Source organism: Pundamilia nyererei, unplaced genomic scaffold (genome assembly GCF_000239375.1).
Source record: "Pundamilia nyererei isolate P.nyererei 1_Seehausen unplaced genomic scaffold, PunNye1.0 scaffold00211, whole genome shotgun sequence".
NCBI classification, from domain to species: Eukaryota; Metazoa; Chordata; class Actinopteri; order Cichliformes; family Cichlidae; genus Pundamilia; species Pundamilia nyererei.
Genome location: NW_005187612.1, coordinates 359,472 through 382,315, shown reverse-complemented (window position 1 = coordinate 382,315; position 22,844 = coordinate 359,472). Strand labels below are relative to the sequence as shown.

Below are 22,844 nucleotides of genomic sequence, written 5' to 3'. Positions count from 1 at the left end.
AGGCTTGAGGAGGGAAAAGCCGCCAGCATCACTAAATGAGCACATTTTGCTGAGCTAACTGGCTAGGTCGCACAGGCACGTGTGGCTGCACTGAGCGGAGGTTTCCACCTCCATAGCCAAAGGGTTTTTCTGGATGTGGCAAGAGTTTTGAAACATACTTGCAGGCACTAAAGTTGGGATAATAAACAAAAATATTGGGAAGTCCAGTTGTTCCTGATTGCGTCATTGTTTTACATACAGTCTTGCTGAAAAACAAACGATCTGTCGGCCAATCTCACATTTTATATCCAGATAACACTTTTGAGCCAACAGATGAATCTAAAATTCCAACTCCTGTAATATGGGCCAACAATAAGATTATGCTGCCTATTTTGACAATCTTCTGCTATTTATATACCGTTTATATTTCAGTTATTAGTATCAAGCACATGTTGAGACATTTTACTGTTATGGACCAAAAAAAAAAAATCATTTAAAAAAGTCAAAAAGGTAAGATGCATGAAATCAGTTAACTGTCCATTATTTATTTTAAACCGTGACAATACTGTAACTGTGCCTGCTGGACAGCCTCCAATTATACTCACTTAAAAGAAAAGAGAAAGAGCCAAACAGAAATCACTCGGACTCCTTCACTAAGTGACCGAGCCACTTTCAGGGCACAGATTCCAATACATCCAGAGTGATTGGTGCCCAGTTTGAGATTTTCAAGCAATTTCAACTCGATTCAAAGCAAACCGAATGAATAAAAACTAGAAAAAGAAAAGTGTCATTAGGTTGGTCGGTCAAGACGCAGTTTAAACAGCTTCCTCTGACACCATACAAGCGCTCACCTCATATTCTCTGACCACCCTCATGCCGCGACCACCTCCACCATAGGCTGCTTTGAAGATAATGGGGAAGCCGTATGTCTGGGCAAACGCCTGCGCCTCCTGCAGACTTGAGATGGGAGCATCTGTTCCTGGGACCACAGGTACTCCTACACAGGGTTGGGTTTGTGACAAACATTACTTTAAAAAGGATGTCAAATGTTACAGAGGAGGGAAAAAGGAAAATAAAAACTCTAGCACCATAATTATCACAGTTACTGATATAATCAAAGAAGATTAGCAGCCATTAAAGACAGCAGCGTAATCTAAGATTCACTTGGTCTTGAAATACTAAATTATTTAGTGGCTCAAAATGACAAAAGCATCCCATTAATAGAAATAGAGCTTGTTAGATTTCCTACAGTTGCATAGAAGAAAAAGAGCATGCTCTTAAAATATTCATCACCTCAGTGAATACAAATTTAATACACGCATTAAAGCGACAGCAAATGCAAAGGCAGAGTGAAAGGTAGATGGAGGTGTGAGTCATCTTGCAGAGTGATTTAAATTTAAACCACACTATTACTAATAGCGTCACAAGCTTTACATGCACACTGCCAGTCAGCTACGCTTCCATTTTATCATAGTAAGTATACAACTACTACCATCACATAATACGAATCTATTATACACGTTTCCAATTCCATATTTTCTCTTTACTCCAACAGCCTTGTACGACTCAAGGTTCAAAACAATCTTCATATTTTGCAGGGCCTTGGTGCTTCAGTTCATCCTCTGATACAAGCCGTTTCAATTCTCCCTTCGAGCCAACTTTCTTCTGATTTGCTGGCCCTTGCAGAATGAAGGCTTGAATAGCAGGGTTGTGAGGCTGCTGTGCTCACCTGAGATGACCAAATTAAGCACATTTGCCATTTTTAAGAGCCAGGAATATTTTAAAAATGCTGTCAGGAAAGGGGCATTTGGAGGAGCCTGAAGCCTGAGATATTGGCTCATAGAAATTTCCTGTACTGACTTCATTATTTCAGACACCTATATCTAGAAAAAGCACAACAGGTCCACTATAATGAGCAAGCCTCAAAACTACATGCAACTGAGCATCATTTTGGGGTGGTCGTATCATACCTGCATTGATAGCCAAGGAACGAGCCTCCACCTTGTCACCCATCTTGCGCACCGTTTCTGGAGATGGTCCGACAAACATCACCCCGGCATCCGAACAGGCCTGAGCAAATTCTGCCCGCTCAGACAGGAAACCATAGCCAGGATGGATAGCATCCACACCGTTGTCCTAAGTAGGCACAGATGGATAGACTTTTTTAAATTCACCCATCCCAGAGAAAGTAAATATAGCTCAGCTGCATGAGTAGTGTTAAACAGAGAGCCACTGCGGGCCTCAGTTAGCACTTGGCTGTCTGTTAGTGAGAGAAACAAAGGTGTCACACACTAACTTAAATGCTTTAACACATGCAATCTCATGGTAGTGCAAAGAATTTGTGTTACTTAAAAATGGTTCTGAGTTCATTTTATTCTCATTTTATCTTAGTTACCATTACCTTAATCATCATCATAATGGACACCAGTAGGAGACTGAGTGAACAGACAGGCGTAGATAATTTGAGGGTCAGCGGGAAGGTATCGAGTAAGTGCACGCACACACACACACACACACACACACACACCAAAGGGTAGCAGACAGATACAGTAGCTGCCGAGGCTGACAGATAGAGCCATCTCTGGATCAGTATGTGCCATCTGCTCTCGGATACAAGGCGGACTATAATTATGGGCTGTCCCGTTGTTAAGGGAGCTGTTACTGGCAGGCCAAAAGAGGCACTGAGCCACACAGAAACATAGCAAGTGCCATGCATGCACACAAGCAGGTAAAAGAAGACAGAAAGAAACCCACAAATTTAGCAAGACGTGGGCAGCAGATGAAGATTAACAGAGGTTAATACGATACAGTAGGGTGCACGTGTGGGCTCACGCATTCACGTCCAACACAACTGTTTTAATTGTCATGTTGGACAATTTTAAGAAAGAAAATCATCAGCTTGTTAGCGGCTAAGTGAAGATACATTGTGAACAAGAGGTAAACAAACTAAATATGAAAGGGTGAAAACAGGAACACACAATGCTGGCATGGGCTGAGCTCTCAGATAGCCAGACGGATTTTAGAGAAATGAGTTTGATGCCAAAGGCTCCCCAACTTGGCTGGCTGACCACATGCCCACGCAGAAGAGTATAAAACATGAGAGATTGATCAGAAAAATGATAATAAACTGACAGCATATCCTGGAGAGAGGATGGGAAAGATGCAACAAAGAGCCGATATGATCTACACAGAGATAAGTGGCACAGGGAAGAGGAGAGGAAGGGAGATGGGAAATGAAAGTGAAAAGGAAGTAAGGAAGGAAGAAACAAGAAACTGTGGACACTAGACACGGATACTGACCACGAAGGAAAACAACAGGGCAGGGGTGTGCGAGTAGAGTATAGTAATACAATATTCCCTTTTCTTGTGCAAGTAACACAGTGAACAGAAAAGAATCATATTCCAGTCCATGTCCGGTCTCCAGCTAGAAGCTTTTTTTGCTCCACTACTGACAGCAAGAGATGAGACTTGCATAGCATGGATTTTCATTTCAGTCAAAGGCAAAAATTCAATTACAGTCAATACAAAAATTAATAACTCGCCAGCAGCGCTTTATCAAATTCTTCATTTAGGGGACCGTTAAGATGCGTATGGGCACTGTACATGACAGCGCTGTAAGGAAATGGAGTATGCTGGTCTTAAATCAGGGGCAAACGATTGAACTGCTTTCATTTTGGTCAGAACATCAATCTGAAAATAAACCGTTTTATCTGAATTGCCTCATTTTGTTTATTTAACTCCACCGAGAACCAAAATAATAAGTGAAAAAAAAAATCTGATTATCACATAGCTGTACTTCCCAGTGGCTTTATTATGTCTTTGTTAGCTCTTCCAAGTTTCTCTTGAGACATGTGAACCTCCATACAGGTGAAGTGGAAGAGTTACTTTTGTGAAGGTGAAAACTCGTTACCTTGGCGACTTTGATGATGTCTGGAATGTGCAGGTATGCTGCAACAGGTGGCAGGCCTTTCCCAATCAGGTAAGCCTCATCCGCCTTCTGCCTGTGAAGACGAGAACACGCAAACACGTGCATTAGTGAGACGGAAGGTGGCCAGCTCAAAATATAAATGTATAAAAATCAGGCTGCATGTACAAATATGCACCAGCTTTCAATAAGTACTGGACAGGAGTACTTCAGTCAAACTATAAACACTTAAAACATTACCACGATCAGCGTTTATTGGGTACAATGCTGCATATAAAGAGTGAAATAGAAAATGATGGAATAAAAGTGGAGCCGAATAAAAGCAAACGCATTAGGAAGGAAAAACAGGAACAGGTAGAAAAGTATCTGTGTTATATTTGAAGCTCACAAAGAGCCAGAATAGTTTGTGTGCATGTAAACTAAGCTGTGAGATTACCTGAATGTTTGTAATGTCAATACAATTATACTTATGTCCCCACTTAACATCAACTGCAAAACAAAGAACCCACCCAAAGCGCTGGAGCGGAGAAAAATGCTCCCAAGACTCCTTTTCAATTGCTATTACCTCTAATCAGCTGTTAGCATTCTGTAATCAATATCCAGCAGTGGCAGGCGAGACATTTAGCAACATATGCCCGTGAAGCCATCTTTATTTAAAACACTACGGTTCACTCTAACGTAGCACACACTAATACCTGTGCATTTGTCCAGTGTCCTGCTCTGAATACACGGCCACGGTTCGAATCCCCAGCTCGGTGCAGGCTCTGAACACACGGATGGCGATCTCACCTGAAAGACGAGAGGAACACATGTGATGACTCGATGCAGGAGGCGGTTTGGTTTAGCTTTGCCACATCTCATTCTCCCAGCTCCATCTGTTCCCTTCCTCTCTGTGTTTTCTTTTAATATATTCCCTTTATTATGCAAATGTTTCTTTATTTTTTAGGAGACTGTGTGTAGAGGGAGGCTGTAGTTCTTTCATCATCTAGGTTTTATAAGCACAGACTTTATAGCATTTTATCAACATCCTGTAGCGTTTTGCATCTAATGCCTCAGCTGAGGAAAGAAGCCCAAACTTTGTAATATAATGCATGAAAACAAGACCCATGCAAAAAAAAAAAAACGTCAGACACTGCAACAAGTCAACAGTTTTTAACTCAAGTTTGAGAGAACAGCATAAAATCTCAGCTTCAGACAAGCAAAACGCTGCCTGACTTTTATCTTGCTGTCACAAAAGCCAAATACTTGTTTTTCAAGCAACACGCATTTAGAGGGAGAAAGTTAAGTCGCTGAAAACAAGTAAGCTGTGTTGTTCTTGCTTGAAGGCGAGGACAGCGTTCAAACATTTGTACGGCTTTTAAAAAAAAGAAAATAAAAAAATATGAGGAGAGTAGACGAGCATGAAAGGAGTAACTTCTGGAGAAGAGCAACAGCATGAACATGAAAGGGATGAAAGCGTGAGGGATAAGAGAGAAGAGGACGAGATGTATGGAAAACTGACAGATCAAAATGTAGTTAACTTTAAAAGAACAATGCAAAAAAAGAGTAAAGGCACTCGAGCTTGTCTTGAGGACGAAACGCTGTGACAGGAAGTGGGGAACAGAAATGAAAAGAAAGGAGAGGAGTTGCTAGAAGAGCAGAGAGGCTATGGCAGAGACGAGATATGTTTGGTGAAGTGGAATCTGGGCTGATATGATATGATGGTGTGCCCTTATCGCCACATAGGCGCGCGCACACTGCAGCCAAGAACGGCCCGATGCGCTCCAGTGTGAAGAATGTGATCTTATGTGGTGTTGCTATCGCGTCAGGCTGATGTGAAGCAGGGGGGGGGGGATGGACGGAAAGCCCCGCTGTGTTCGAGCATGAAGGACAGACCACAACTCATTTGAATCACATGGATGTATTCCAGCAGCTAAACAGAGCCTTTGTGAGATGTATGCATGCAACAGGGGGCCTATAGAGCGCCACGTGCTTTCAAGACCTCCAACAGTACTGAAAACCCATGCACCAATAAAACTGGAATAATGAAACAATGAAGCAAATCAAGCATTTTAAATGTGACTGCAGGAATGAATATAATAAAAGCAATTTGAATAAAAAAGCATGAATCTATTTATTTAATCACTCAAACACTCTTCATCACCTGACAGAGCAACTAATTGCACGCTGGCCGCCTCTCAAAGCGCATCAGTGATGTTTATCCCGCCTGTAACAACCGTACTGTGGACTGCTTTGTGTTCAGGAAACTCGGGTTTTCCCTATAATTACATTTCTATTCAGACCTCAGATACCAGAGCGGGATAATTTTTATTTTTTTATTTTTTATTTTTTTACTTTCATGTCTATTTTAGTTGAGCTTTGAACGGCAGTGACAGTACCTCTGTGACAGTATGTAGAGCAGAAAATTCAAAAACACTTTAATACATAGACCCAGTACACAGCACAACTTCCGAGTAATGACGGCTGTGGTGGCAGCAGCTCCACATTCATATCCAATATTTTTTTAGGTTAAAGCAAACAAAGCTAGCTTCAACAGCCACCCACATACAATGTGTGCTTAAATATTAGCATACGCCAAGGCAAACTAAATGCTGGGCATTAAAAATTAACAGATCCAAGAGTCTGTTCTCGCCTCAGGGAGACTGTAAATGTCATAACTTTTTTCTTACATTATAAATGAAACTGCATTAAACTGTAGTTAATTTAACAGTGCTTTCAATTGCTTGTCTTCTTCAGTGGGAAATTATAACTGGTATGAAGAAAAAAAAGAAAGAAAAGAAAAGCAGTCTTACCTCTATTGGCCACCATCACTTTCTTGATTGGTCGATACTCATTCTTCGGGGCAGAGTGAGCAAATCGGGTGAGAACATAAGCCCTCCGGAAAGCCAACACACCAAAGCCACTCCGGGCTAAAGTGTACCTAAACATCCTGAGAGGAAAAAAAACAACTGTTCAACTACACAAACAAAACAAATGCAAAGTAAGAAGACAGGAGCAAAATATTAAGATAAATCTAACACATGCACAAGGAAACAAGGCTCTTTTTTTATGTAAAAAAACAAACAAAAAAAACAACAGTATTTTGGAGATCTATGGAGAACCATAGATCTCCATAGAGACCAAAGGATGTGTGAACCACATTTGGAGAAATTAAATCAGAAGCTCCCTCTTAAGCTACTGCTGAGCCTCCACAACATGGCATTTTATTCAGAAGTGTTTAATTGTCCTTGAACTAATATTTACAAACAGTCCTGGATTATTGAAGGATTCAGGAAGGGGAAAAAAAAAAAAAAAAGAAAGCAAATGGTTGAGGCCTGTGAATGTGATGGCTGTTGCTGGGGAAAGGTGGCTGAGAACATAATGGATAGACCAGTATTTTTAATGGAAGCTAGGCCATTTTTAATGTTTAAAACATATTTTGGAATTGTACAATGACACAGTAACCATTTTAGTACAAATAATGGATGACACAGTGGTGCCCATGGTTAGGTTATGGCCTCTATGGGTGAGGTTCAACTCCAGTCTGGGACCTTTCTGCTCCCTGTAACTGTGCAAGCTCGCTTTGGGTACTCTGGCTGCCTCCCACAGTCCAAAAAACATGCAGTTAGTGGGGTTCAGCTAACTGGCGATTTAAAAATTGACGATGCCTGGCGCTCTGCCTTAGCCTCCTGACTCCAGGCTGCACAGTGCTTCTCGCCTTAGCTCCCTGCGACCGTGAATTGGATAAACGGAAGAAAATCGATAGATAATAACAATTAAAAAAAACAACAACAACAAAAAAAAAAAAACAAGTCTCAAAGGATAAGCTCTAGTTGATTAGTTACAGCATAACTTCGTCCAGGAAGCCAGACTGTCATTAAAAAAGGAAATTGAGGAGGCGGGAAAGCCAATCAGCTGCTGCTCTGCTTGCCAGCAGCCAATCAACTGCTAGTGTCCAATTAACGACAATGAGTTTCTGGTGCGTTTGTGCAGTTTCTCTACCAAATTACAGCAATAAAAATGAAGACTAATTACCTAGAAAAGTACAACCATATAAACTATGTTTTGTACCAGACACACAGATCTCCCTTTTTCTGCCCATTTTTTTTAAAAAAATATATAAAAAAGTCAAAAGATTTCTTACAAAGATACTTATAGCTTTGTAGCTTTGTTCCCTCTGAGCTAACAACCGGTAACAAACACACAACCTGACAAACCCACTAGTCGTCACAACTAAACGGGCATTAAGCTACTGACTGTTACAAACGTTTAGCAGCACAACAGCCGCGTGAGCGCCACATGGCACAGGCGCCCATACGCACGTGCATGAATGTGCAAACCGTGTCACAGCTACCTGAGCTTGATGAAGAGCTTCTCATTCATGTGAGGAGACAGGCAGAAGAAGTTCAACGCTTATGAGGCAGCCAGGCTTCTTCTTTAGGCCAGACCTCAGCCTACACTTCACTAAAAGTCCTTTGCTGCCACACTGTGGTCAAACGTCGGAACTACAGTCAATTAGGTCCCCTTGAAAGAACAAGTATCAATTTGCCAATGAAACAATAAACCAAACTAAAGGGAATAATCACTGCATTTGATTATTAAATGCACTGATTATGTAATGACTTAAATGCATCCTTCAAGTCTCATATTTGTCCTAAGCCATAATATTATTTGTATGTGAATCCAAATATCTTCAATAAAAAATTTCTTAAAATTCAACTTTGCATTGACAATAAACATATCAGAGCCACATGTCACTACACAGGTATTTCCTGCTTTACTGTGGACAATTGTTTGTTTCTGCTGAGATATATGATGCCATTTCTCACACTGCACTACTTATGTAGACAAAGTGCTGAGACACTAGAGCACCAAGATACAGATCTGGATAAAGATTTAAAAAGTCTTTTTCTACTCACGTTCTACTGTTTTGGAAATACTTTTATCACACACTATGCATTTAGCCGAATTAGAAAAGGAATAAATGAGACAAGAATCGTTCAATAAGTTAATGTCTTGAAGCCGTCTGTAGACACCGTGCAGTGGAAACTCAGCCTGAAACCAAATACTGCATCTACACAAAAACAACAGGCACACCTGAAGAAACAGATTCAGTTTCCCAAGCCCTGAATACTGAGCGGGCCTAACAACAACAGACTGAAAAAACTGGATCCTTTCCTTAAACCTTGTAGTAGTACCTCTAGGTAGTCTTGAACTTTAGATTTTAATTCTTTAAATGCCATAAATAAGCCTTAATGACAACCATCACCATGAACCGGAAGCAGCCAATGAAAACAGGCTGTGACTGTGAAAATGAAGCTAGTCAGGGGAACATATATAAAGACGTCATATTACGTGAACTTTCCACTGTCGTGTTATTAAAAAAGCTGTCAGATAAGGGAAGCTGTGGAAGTCATGTCATGATGAAGGCCACGAAACCTTTTAGAAATAAAACCTGCAAACTTGCAAAGCTGCAAGCGCAGTCAGTCAGTATACCAGGCAACAAATCCGGAGCAATGATCTTCAAAATGCTAAACGAAGCTCTTGTAATAGCCTAACAGTCCACTGACCTGAACCAGATATCGCACACGCGTAATCTCCAAGGAAGAGCGTAACATAAGTAGTTATGATAATGTGATACCAGGATATTTTTCCAAACAGGAAGCTACCAAGTACCTTTAACAAATAAACTCTGGAAAAAAATCTCCATATTTTGTATATTTAGTATCTTATTATATATAAAATATATACAATAAAAACAATATAGTTTTGTCTCCCCTAAAGATTTTGTAGCAATTAAAAGCACCGTTCAGGAACATAAAAAAAGATACTGAAAAATACAATAACATATTTTCAGCCGGCAGCCTAATCGCAGTTAGTTTAAAGCGTTGTCTGTCGTCTAAAATTCTCTTTCATCTTTAAAAATCTGGAAATCTTTTGCGCAATCCCAGCAGAGGGCAGAGGAAAGAAGACTCTGAACCCAAAACACAGCATGTGATGGTATAAACAGATTTAATGACTAAAAATCCACCCAAATCACAAATCATCCAAGAAGACAGCAGCAGACCTCTTCACTTCAACAGCTCCACTGTAAGGAGCTCATATGACACACACTTTTTATTTTTTTTATTTGTGACAGTACAAATCAGGCCTTGAGACAAATACTTAGCTAACAATCATCTACAACAATTGTGAGAAAAAGGAAATCAAAAGTCATCATTTGCTCTCCACACGTGTCCTCTTCTGTCGTTATCTGAGAGCATTATTAAACTGCTTTGCACTTCTCCGTCTTCCCATCTCACTCCACTAATAGATCACGCAGCCAACAATGGCAAATGTGTCCCAGAAAGTGCGCTGTGGTATGACGAGGAGATACTGGGACAGTCCGGCAGTCGCACTAAATCTGAGTGCAATTTCGGTTTTGGAGAGCGTGAATTATATTGCTATTTTTGGCTCAGAGGCTGACTCAGATACAGTTGTCCGGTATAAGTGCTATGAAGGGTGCTTTGCTTTACTAAAAAATGTAAGATGAGCAGGTAAATAAAACCGGGGGCTTCGTGTTCCCGGGATGTGGGAACTCACAGCTGGAAATCTTGGTTCACTCTGAGGCCCGATCAACGTTAAACACAACAAAAAACTGAAAGGAAAAGCACAGACGTGTACTTTTCCTGAAACTTGCAAAGCTTTTCATAAATGCTGTCTTTGCAGCGCAGACATTGCATGTTCTCCACCTTACTGTCTGAAATACAGCAATCAGGCATTGCTTTATCATGAAGTGCTGAGAAACCCAAACCCCACCTTATACTCAAACATGACAACTTAAAGCTGGAAAAGACAAAAACTGATAAAAAGACAAAACCCCTGAATTTGTGCTGGACAGAACAAAGGAATAGCCAGTTCAACACAGTGTATCGCAATATTATCCAATATTTTGTAACAACACTGCTACACCAAATACGTATCCTATTATTTCAACTGTAAAAATGATGAACTTTTTAGTACGAGAAGAATAAAATCGAATTCTCTTTCAATCCACCGGATGGCGCTCCTTTTTTCTAGCATGGTCTGCGAGGTTCTTCTAATGAGTTTTCTTCCCTAGTCAAACAGAGACAAACAAAGACTGTTTGGATTTTGGATTTCTTAACAAGGTCAACGGGGGACAGATGTGACTCACGGGATTTGTAAGGACCGTCGTGGAATACTACGAACATGAGCGCCAGTGTCACACGCCACCATCCGATGATGGCAAAGCAATGACTCACTCGGGCTTGTTAGTTTCTCGCTCAACCAAAAAAGTACTGAAGATTAGACACACTTAGCTTGACAAAGCTTCCAAAGACCCCCATTAAATCCTGTGGGTAATGAGGGTCTGTCACAGATTGGAGGCAGTGAAACCCAGGTATGGTTCCCCATAGACAGGGCCGTACCCAGGCTCTGCTGAGGCACAAGTTGAGGGACGTTTGAGTACCAGAGAAAGGGTTATGCTAACTTGTGACATAAGTCTATGTGCAGTTATTATTGAATACATAATCATTATCTGTAATAACATTGTATCATGAATTAAGTGTCATGATAGTACTGTGTAATAGAGTGTTTATTATCAGGACCATCAGTATAGTTGTTCTGCATACTTCTGCTGCTCCTCTCCATCTACAGAGTATGAAAATAAACAGCCGTCTTCCTGCAGCTCTCCTCTCTCTATTCTGATCTGAGCGTATAAGTAACTGCACAAATATTAGAGCTCTCAGCTCTAATATCAGATTATTCGATTTTTCAATCCCCAAATATCAGTATTGGTATCAGCCTTAAAATTCTGTCACGTTCTACAACACAAACACGGGTGTTTATTTTAACCAAGCTCACCCAGGTTGAAACTCTCCTACTTAACACAGAACACCACCCCATCTTATTTCCCCCATGGACTTTTTCACTCTTTATGCAAAACACCTGATCAGGTTTAAAGAGGCACGTGACTGGCCAAAGTCTGCTGTCGTGGGCTCAATCTTCTAAAGCCTGAAAGGGACAAAGCCTCAAGGAGGTGAAGGAGTTGAGCTAACTCTCAGAAATGTAATATTCTGAAAGACTGTTATGGATTTTTGTATGATAACGACCAAAACATGGCGCCTACTTCAAGACGTGCATACATGCACAACAGGTGGACAAATTAAGAGCACTTTGACGCATGACTTTAACTGAGGGAATCCAGGCAAAATCCGCTTTATCAACAGGAGCTTTTACAGGATTAAACAGCATATAAGTGTTTTGAAGAAGCTACAATTTCCACTCTACTGGAAGGGCAAAAAACAGAAGATCCAAAATAAACCCAAACATTCTGGTATCTTCCCCTTTTTCCTATTTATTTATATACAAAGCTAACTTTTTTCAAGATCCCTTTTTGTAGTAAATAGCGACCAAGTCAGAGATCAGAACCACTCATGTTATCCAGGGAATAAACCTGCTTACATTAGCAAAACACTGACACATCAGATACATCTTGTTTTGCAGTTTATCAAGTACTAGATATAATTAAGAAATGCATTTTTTTTTAAATCATACAAAAAAAATTACATTTTCAATTATTCTAAATGTAATTTCAATATAATATCCATAGCATACCTGAGAAAGAAAAACAGAGCCCTTTCCACTGGCCCTCTAACAGGCGTACAGACAAAGGAATGTGACCTTCGCCTTTCACTAAGTCTAAAAAAATGCACGGGATTGTTTTAGTTTCAGATGTGAGCAAGGTTCAAAGAATTTTTAAAGCAAAAAATCTGCATGCTGTTTCATTGTGGAGGCTCCAAACCAGCTGCAGGCCTCTCACTCCTGCAGACTGTTATGGTATGAATGTCTGTAGTACAAAAACTAAAAACACAGTCAGTGAAAAGTTGCAAATAAAGCAGCGAAAAACCATCAAAGGATTTATTGTGTCAAGTTAGAGGAACTACATTCATTACGAGACACTTCATCTTGGCGGATCGAGCGCGTTTAATGGTGCTGGTTTCTTCCAGGTGTATCACGTGCTTCCTGTCTTTTCCTGATTTCATTCAGCACACCTCACGATGAAACACGATGCATTACAGCAGTATGACATCATCTGAAACAACTCTAGCATCAACGTTTTCCCTAACTCAACCCCGACCGTATACAAGTACTGAAAAAAAGAAATCCCAGCTGGAAAGCCAAAGTGGAATAATAGCTTCATGCCAAATGTACTCCATGACCTCTTTCTCTCTATTGTAAGTCTCCAACTCTCTCTGTGTCTCTTCTTCTCAGTAGTTACAGCAGCAAAAACAGGCACAAGCACAAACATCGTCAATAGCTAACGTGGTCTTAAATTTTTATATTGGAAAACCCAGAAAAATCAGTTCAAGAAAGATGTGTTGCCACATGCATGCATCATCCTGTCCTCAGAGAAAGGTTATATGGCTACTGAGTGAAACCTTTGGGTGCTAGGCAGCTTAAAAGCACCGCAGCGACTTCTGGTTCGTACATTAACTTCTTGGAGATCAAAGTTCAGCTCTGTCTTGTCTGTGATGTTGTGACACACAGACACACATAACTAGTTTCGACTTTGCCCTGCTTGGGTAATCGAGGGGCAAATACATAGAGCTAGCTATCCAACAGAAATTGGGCAATAACAAACAGTCTACCTTTCGGCGCTTACAGCATTCAGGGTTATCGTTAGAAGAAAAGGATGTGCTGTACGTGATGGACTTCTGTTGATGTTCACTGGCTGCTGTGGGCGCGTACATGTGCAGCTGCTGAAGTGGCATGCATGGACATGCGTCTTCTTTCACAGCGCTTAACCCTCTCGGGCTCCAATTAAGTTTTTGTTGCTAATGCACAAAAGAATACCTGCAGTGGTACTTCTGAGTAAAAAAACTCATAAAATATGTATGTGGGGTAATCAGGTTGTTAGCTTTTAACTGTTGCAAAACTGCAACGCCTGCCTTGAGAAGGTTAAATAAATATTAAATAGCTGCGTTTTCTTTTCTTTTTTTAGCACTTTGTGATAAACATAACTGAGCAAAAGCATCAGCTGCTTTTTCAGTGAGCCTTCCTCAAATCCAGAGCAGGTAGCCTCAGTGTGCTCGGCATAGTGGCGCGCAAACCGATTTTCCACCTCCTGCAAGGTTTGAGTCGCTATCGTAGTGGATCTCCAGAGCAGATAAAGAACCCGTTGCAGCCCGAGATGGTTGAGTTGGAGTACATCCAACTCTGAGGTGAGAAACTCCCTGGGAAGCATTGATAACAAGCAGTGCAACGAGTGAACCAGCAGGCAGAACAGAAGATTGGCTGCGGCTAACTGATTAGCAGTGAAACTTACAAACTATCAGCAAGGAGAAAGTTTAATAGTTCTACTAATGAAAACTAGTTAGAAAGGCATAAAAATAAGCATTTAGTCACCAGATATATTCTAAGTAATTACCAAAAGAGACTTTTTTCTTTTCTGTAAAAATATGGCTAAATTTAAAATATTTCGCTCACTGCAGGTACAAATAATCTCTCTGAGACAAAAGCTCAGGTTTCAAACTGCTCTGACCAGTTTCATTTCTACTGTTGCGTTCCACGAAAGTCGGAATTTCAGAACTGCAAGTCAGAACTCTGAGCTGGAACGCCACTTCCAAGTCGGAGTAAAGCCCACCGACACCTTACCTTCCTAAGCAGAAAAATTATTCTTGCTTTTTCCAACTTTACTACTAAAACACACTCAATTATGAAATTGAGCTCCAGCATCAAACTTATGAGGTAAATTTAATGGGGTCGATGTGTACCCCTAAGCTATCAGCTATAAATACTTCTACAAATGTTATAAATATTAAATCCACCAATTCGGTCATGAAAAAGTGAAACACGCACATGGCCGATAAGTTACTCCAGTAACCACCAAGTTAAATCCAATAGCAGCAGCGTGACTGAGGAGGACACTGATTCTGGGGCATGTGCATGTCAGACTTTGGGAGGCAATAGTTAATTATTCTGTTTACTTACAGGAATTTAATATTTTATACAAAGCACGATGTGCTGTGTGAACATATGCGGGAATCCAGCTTAATACAAATAAATCAGCTGCAGGCTGTTGTGTTGAAATGCACCTGAAAAACACCTATTTTACAGTCTGCAATCAATGCCCTCATCATGTGAGCTACAACTCAACTAAACAAGTTTTAACAGAACATTTTCTCACACCCACACACACACACACACACACACATACACAAATCTTTCCCCGAAGACATAAAGCAGATTCACTTCGATCCAACGATTCCTGAAAACGTTATTTTTCATTAGCCGCGATGGAGAGAGGCAGAATGCACACCGAATGGAAAATGGATGTGCATTCAACCGCACTCCCTTCCCTCCTCTCTTCCTTCTTCCACCCCGGCAGTCTCCATCTCTGCCCCACCTGCCTCTGACCTGATAGGCAGAAGCGATTACTCTGTTTGTGTAAACTGGGACAAACCATATCCGGGCTCTTTAAACAAGAATGTTTACAAGACAGAATAACACAGAATAAAGATCAGCTGTATCAGAGGCAGCAAGCCCTCGTAAACCAGGCTTCAAAGTTATTGTCAGCAACGTGAGCGTCACGCAGCAGGAACAAGCTTAAGGTTTGACTCTGTGGGGCTCATACCATAAAGGTTAGATTACTGAACTTGTGGAAAAGTAAATCATGGGTTTGAATTCGCAAGCAGTTTGGGATACAAGAAACACCTGTGATCATTTAAGTGGACCTGGAACATGTTTTAATGCTGCATAAAGCTTCTTTAAATTAACTACTAAGCAGACATTTAGCTAAAGTGTAATCATGGACACGAACTTGAATGAAGCACTGTTGCTTCACAGCAAGAAGGTTTTTGTATGTTTTTCCTGTGTTTGTGTGGGTACTCTGGCTTCCTCCCACAGTCCAAATACATGCGGTTAGTGGGGTTAGGTTAATTGGTAACTCTAAATTGCCCATAGGTGTTAATGCGAGGGTATGTGTTAGCCCTGCGACAGAGTGGCGACCTGTCCAGGGTGTGCCCTGGGTTAGCCCCCTGCGACCCTGACAAGTATAAGCGGAAGAGAATGGACGGTATAACATATGGTGCACTGAAAAGACTTGCGAGCTATGTGAACCTGCTGCATTTTACTTTCAGACACTTTACCAGCTGAGTCAACAGGATGGTCCGACCGCCCGCTGCTACACGCTGTCCCGTGAAGACCTACGATGTACTGGTGAAACATGATCTCTCACATAAATCCTAAATTTTCACTGATCAATTTAGACGCTCTTTTGAGAACCTGCCATTTATTTTCAGCTTTTTCAGGACTGACTTCTCATTTATATGTCGATTTTATTCTCAAGAAAGGTATCTGTGATGCAGTGGGAGCAATGATGAACACTGCAAAGGAGAAAGCTCTCGAATTGTAGAGAGGCAGTGTGTAAAAAACAGCCTATAGGTTATATTACACTAGTCAAGTTTGATGTAACCTATAGACTGCATACTATCCATTTTAAAAAGTCCCTTTTATGCAAAGTCCTGTTTCACACTCACCAACCAAAATAAGAAATGTTAGATGAAAGCTCTCCATGGCCATGTTCATGCATAAAGTCCAGACAATGTCAAGAGGATCAGGTTGAGACACTGTCTGAAGTTGTTCTTTCTCACACAGAGAGAGACAACAGGTGATTGTGCACATCTGCTCAGTCAAAACACAACTGAAAACTTTAACAAGCACACAAAATCATCTTTATATCACTTCCCTAAGAGGGTAAATTGTAGAGTGGCAGTTTTTGATTGCCAGTTTAATGGCACCGCTTGTTGACTCAGCTAAGTGCAAATGACTGGATGATGCCTTGGCGGCAATTAAAGGAGAAAGTCCAGTATTTTTATATGAATAATACAAGTTATCCATTCGCAATTACATGGAAACCCCAACAACAGGTCAGCACTCCAATTAGCTGCTTGAAAAACTTGTGCGGAGGATAAGGCAGGTCAGCACACATGCATACTGAAATACACAAGTGTGTCCATGTTTCCAGCATACATTAAAATACCCATCCATTGTCACTTGAATTTATAAATGCATCAAAATTTACGTTGACAATTTATATATTTACCCACCCATCCATTCTCTTCCACTTACAGTTTAGGGCTGGAGCCTATCAAAGCTGTAATAGGGTGAAAGTTGAATACGATTTGGACAGCTCGCCACACCTCGCAACAACTATTCACACCAAAATTCACACCTATGTGCAAGTGTAAGTCTTTAGAATTGCCTTTCAACTAAACATGCATGCCTGTGGACTGAAGGAGGGAGAACATACTCCACACAGAGTCACCCGCAACCCAGGGCTGTCATGCTGTGAAGCAACAGTGCAAAAATGGCAACAATAAAAATATATTTAATACAAATTGCAGTTGTGTAACCTGGAAGTAGACAAACGTGTACTGTGAGACAGAAGAATGTTGATGCCACTTTGCAAAGTGCTTGAGTCTTCGCTGCACTTTTCCTCGTGAACCATTTAATTTATTAGAAAGCATTTCAGAAAAGAGTACTTAAAAAGGCTCCTTATACCTACGACATATCAGTAAAGACTTACGTCTGGAAATATAATCTCCTGTGATCATCCGAGACCTCCAAATATCACCTAAATCCGTCACCGCAGCACAGTTAAAGCAGGAGTGTCAGCTGGCACAGTTGTCTAAAGTGCATGTCTTGATCAAAAGGGGCTAAGATGACTTTGTAGCATGCCTTTTCAGTTTATTGCACTCACAACAGCTCTATAGGTTCTGTGTTGCTACAATTTACTGCAAAATTGTCTTTTTGAGAAGCTGGAGGTGTCAGTTATTGGAGGAAGATAAGAACTATAAACAGAGTTCTTAAAGATTTAGATATGCGCTACTTTAAAATTCTGGATCACTTTCCTCCCGTTGCTCTGTCTTTACTGCTCCAAAAACTACCATCAAGGTGAAATTTGTTCCTTCTGAAGGATGTACAGCATTTCCTGCTTATGACTAATCAAACTAGCTGACTTCCTGCTGGGTCTCCCTGAGCTCTGGGATGGGACAGCTGTTGGCATGTACCACAGTGTGACGCAGAGTAAAGGTTGTTTTGAGGATGAACAAACAGTCCAACATCCACGGGATCAAAGGTCAAATATGACAGGGAACAAATTTCTGCATTACAGAATCTGTGAGGGGAAAAAAAGTCAGAGCTCCCATTTATGTGTGGCTTACACGAAAACAAACACATTGTGCAAGCTGCAAGTTTCAGCATGTACACAGATGTCTACTCTTTTCTTTACACAGAACTCCATCTGCTAAAGGACTCCTGCAGTTTTATATTATACTGTCTATGCAATGCTAGCAGTGATGACTTTTCTACGCCTACTGCAACTGTCCAGTGAAACGAAATCTCAAGCCTGAAGTTTCTGTGTGCACATTTGAGTCGGTTATAAGTCAGCTATGAGTGTGTGACTGTGTGTAACTAACAGAAAGCTCCTGATTAAAACGTAAACGCAGTTGGTACTTCATGTTCTGTTTCAGGTAAACACGCACACCTTGCGCATGTACCTGTGTCACAACTGTGCAGCTAAGACCGTGGTTTAAACCACGCTTGCAACACGTGCCACGCTTAAGTTACTTTAAAAATTAGGCCATTCAGTCACTCTCGATCAATCTCAAGTCAAATGCAATCAATCAATGACAGCCGAACAAACAAGACTCATTCATACTCTCTCTCACACACACGCTTTAACCCATCAGTACTCACATGCTGGCGTTCAGACGGTGTCAGTGAAATGATGTGAATCCGCAGCTGAGTAACCGGACACCAACTGTAAACAGTCGACCATCAGAGAGTGTTTATGGTTGTGCGTCTGCTTCTTTGCGTGCTAACCTCTCTCACACAGTTACAGACACACTGCTGCTGCTACTCGAAAGAGGAAGAGAGTGAGCAGAGAGGCTGGCTTGTGTGTACACACAGACTGGCACCGCACACGCAAACACAGAGTCACTTTGGGGCAGCCGAGCTGGCGCTCAAAGCGTTGAGATACACACTCTCTCACACACACACTGGCTCTTATGTGTAGTGAAGAAGCTAGGACTCTGAAGCTAGTTGCTAACTGCTTACTGAAGCTAACTTAGCTAGCAGCTGACACCGTCCGTCTCCGACTAGCGGATATATGGAGTCTGCTACTGCGCCTGCCTTCTGCCGTTAATCTCCCTCTCCCTCCTCTCTCTCTCTTCCATAAGCGTTCATCCCTCTCTTTCACATGACGCAACCAGGCGCGCCCCCCTCTGCTCTCAGCCAATCACAGAGGGGAATATGACAGCACGCAGTGAGCGGCAGGGTTTAAAGAGCTCAGACCGGGAGACCCCTACGTAAGGTTACGTAATTACGAAGGGGCTGTCAGCGTTGCACCCTTACAGCTCATCAACGCAGGAATAGCTCATGTGTTAGGAAAGGAGAATGCAGCCACAAGTTTCAAGTTTGGGCAAATGAGAGTAGGGAGAGTATAAATAATGGGCAAAGGATATAAACTTAGCACAAAAAGTAATGACTTTTTTTGTTTGGTCGATTATTTCTTTGCTGCAGGGGCGATTCTAGGTTCAGACTCTTAGGGGGGGCTCAGCTCCTGATCATGTCAGCAGTGCCGAGCAATTAATATTAATGGGATATGCTGTTTGCAAACCTAAATTCAGTTAGATACACATTACAATGTTACACTCTAAAGCAACCTAATTAATTGGATGACCTATTGCAGTAGAGAGTAATTCAGAGTGAATAATCAGAGATTTCAATCTAATCCACCCGTTTTAGGGTGGAAACTTTAGTTATCAAACCCCAGGCAAAGGCTCGGTTATTAAAGAAAAAAAGTTAAGTTAAAGTTAAAGAATTATCTGAGGTAAAGCAGATAAGATAAGAAACATGCACAACATTATTTCAGTCTCTTAAACACATAGTGGCAAGCCACCAAATCATCAAGCACTTGAAGTAGCATTATTCGGTACAGACACTGGAAAATCACCCACCTCAAAGACCTGTACAGAAAGCAAACTGGTAATAGAGGTGTTTTTTATATTAAAGTTTTTGAACTCATACAAACCCTCCCTTTATTAGACGCAGAGCATCATGTACCACAATTTCACGAGTGGAGAACAGATTTGTTGTCGTCACATGAATGTAGTGTCAGTCATCCTGTTCAGCCGTGTTCAGAGTGGTCTGAATCCTGTAAAATGCTGCCATTCATACCAATATGCTCTTTTTAGAATGTCCACTGGTGTTTTTTTAAGTGTGCTACCTCCATGAAATACATGAAAACTACTTTGTGAATGATAACTTTTGCTTTTCTAGCTGACTTCACTATTCGTTCTTCTTGTTCTTGTACAATCTCTCTGTCCTCCATCCTCCTCAGTCAACTAGAAATTAGAAAATGACAAAAATATAATCTGTAAGGAAAATCATTTATGGGTTAAGCAGCAGAGACCAGTATGTGGGTTGCGCCCCTGGAATACTAGCTTTTTTCTGCCAATGCCAAACAGCTTATTCTGATAAATTGAGTTTCTGGTTCCCCAGGAGCTGACAATAAGGTGCCCAATTAGCAGCACCAGTATGGACCCTGATGTGTCCAGAGTCTGTCTACAGCAAATGGATCTGAGGGTTAAAGTGTGTAGGAGATGCATAGAATACTATGCAGACTGCTTCACTGATAAGGAAACAGGTTTTGGTGGAGGCAGTGTGAGGGTGTGCAGCGACTTCGCCCTCACTGGAAAAATGACTTCAAACATCTACTCCAGTTCGAGTTCAGAACCAGAATAACCTATTTGGCGAGGCAGAGAGTCATGGGTGCAACACACATACTCAACTCTGCTGCTCTACCCACAAAGGTGTTTGTTTTTATTTGTTATTTTACAAATGTGGCAGCATTTAAGGGGAAATAAAAAGGTTTTCCAATGTTATAAGATTATTTCCAAGAAGCATTGTTACAAGAAAGAAACAATCAACCAAACAAAGTTTACTTTCCACTTTCTGTGCTAAATTTATATTGAGACATTTCCAGTTTGTTCTTTGCTTACACATTTTGTTTAACTTCCATCATTATCTGAGTAACTACATGTATGTTTGAGTTGTGTAAAACACTATGTGACTTTAAAGATCTCTAAAGATCGAGCTTACCTGGCCTGTAAGGAGGGAACTTGTGAATGAGGAAAGAGCTGAAAAGGACCGGATTTGATTACAGCTTCTCCAAATGGTTCTTTGTACTCCTGCTTTATAAACTGGACAATAGACCTCTATGCTTTTATCCCAATCATCATGCACTACGCACAGACAGGATTTGTGCAATATTTAGGCAATGAAACGTGGTTTTAGGGCATCTGTACAGCACCACAGTGGATTGCAAATCAAATAATCAAGATGTGATTAAAATGCAGACTTTCAGCTTTAATTCAAGGTGTTCATCAAAAGTATTGCATCAGCTGTTTAGGATTTACAGCCGTTATTATGCATAATCGCCTTTTCAGTGTCTCAAAAGTAATGGTACCAGTACTTATGACCCTGAGTATATCTAAACCTTGATCTTGATTTAAAAGACAGATATTTTGATATCTTGACATATCAATGCTTGCTTTAGCTAAAAATGAGAATAAAATAGCAATTTCATGTGTTCTTCAAGGACAAGTTTGTAATTTGTTGGATTTTCTGTGCCTGTCTGCATTTGCATGTATCGATGTGAGGACGGGAGTTGAGACACACACACACACAACAGACGCAATTACATACGTGTTTGTTTCTCAACATTTGTTTGCTCTGTTATCGGCCTCAGATAACAGAGTCTGTGTCAATGACATTCCTGACAGGACGCACACAACTCCACCAGAGTTATGGCGGGGCAAAGCAATGATTTCATTAAAGGACTGTAGAGAAGTAAATACTGAAGAATTCCTGCTCACAGATCATCCTTCATTTATTCCAGGTTTTGTTGGACTCTCTATCTCCCCTCTCTGCCAGTCTCTTAATGTTTGTGATTAATATCATATCTCCTTTACAAGCAGAGCTCCACCTCTTAGATATTCCAAGTTGGGCAACCACAGCAAGCCAAAGTGTAACAGCACCAGCGCCGCTGTAGCTAGGCCACACTGGGCCAAGCCAAAGGAATGTTTATGGGGTCCTTTTCCTGGATAAAAGGGTCTTGATGAATTTTATTGCCATGTTGTGGACTTGTGAGCTTCCCTAAATGCCAGAGAACAGATGAATGGTGTCAGTACTTATTATTCAAGTGATATTTTAGCCCGGGTGGACAACTACTACACTTTGTGCTGCTAACTATTAGAGTGATTAAAACAACCACAGATAAAGAAAGTAAAGATTAAAGTAAAACATGTTAAATGTTAGCTGAGGGTGCAGCCTACTGTTTCACTGCAGGACAGACAGGCCTGTGGTGCCAGAAGCTGATACAGTAAAATAGAAGGTTTTCTAATTACAAAGTGATGCTTGTGCCAGCTAATACATAATAGAGTCCCCTTTCCAACTGTGTCAGTGACAGAGTGCACATCCATGTTGTATCTTGTGATAAAACTTTATTATTTAAATCTTTCTTCTCAAATGCACTCACGAGTCCAAAGTGGTGATATATGCCAGTTTTTAAATTGTGTTGATAGGCCAGGTAAAACCAGAGTCATGATAAACAATATGTTTTTTCCTCAATAGTTTCGTCATGTTTACTGTCTAAGGACAGCGCTAGCAAGCACTCTCTGCTTATGACCAAAATATTTTTTAAAAAAACCTCAAAAAAAACCAGCCCGTTCATTTTGGTGGAAAAATGCACCATCGACCAATCAAAAAATGATATGGCAACATGATATGTGATTGTTCAGGAAGAGGGGGAAGTTTTAGAAGTGACGGCGAGAGAGATAAAGACAGCAGAAAGAGGGAGAGCGAGTTTTGAGATGTGAGAGATTTGTGACGTTTA

The 22,844-nt window shown here is 40.9% G+C and overlaps 1 protein-coding gene across 1 annotated transcript in view; it reads right to left on the bottom strand.

Moving 5' to 3' along the window:
* The window catches only part of pcxb (pyruvate carboxylase b), a 268,562-nt gene extending 260,246 nt beyond the window's left edge, over positions 1-8,316 (bottom strand). Inside the window, exons 1-6 of the mRNA XM_013914625.1 lie at positions 8,238-8,316; positions 6,697-6,833; positions 4,600-4,693; positions 3,890-3,980; positions 1,950-2,115; positions 831-976 (exon numbers count right to left, since the gene is read on the bottom strand). Coding sequence (XP_013770079.1) covers positions 831-976; positions 1,950-2,115; positions 3,890-3,980; positions 4,600-4,693; positions 6,697-6,833; positions 8,238-8,266 — 663 coding nt within the window. The 5' untranslated portion in view covers positions 8,267-8,316. The remainder of the gene's footprint in view (positions 1-830; positions 977-1,949; positions 2,116-3,889; positions 3,981-4,599; positions 4,694-6,696; positions 6,834-8,237) is intronic.
* Positions 8,317-22,844: the final 14,528 nt, after the last annotated feature.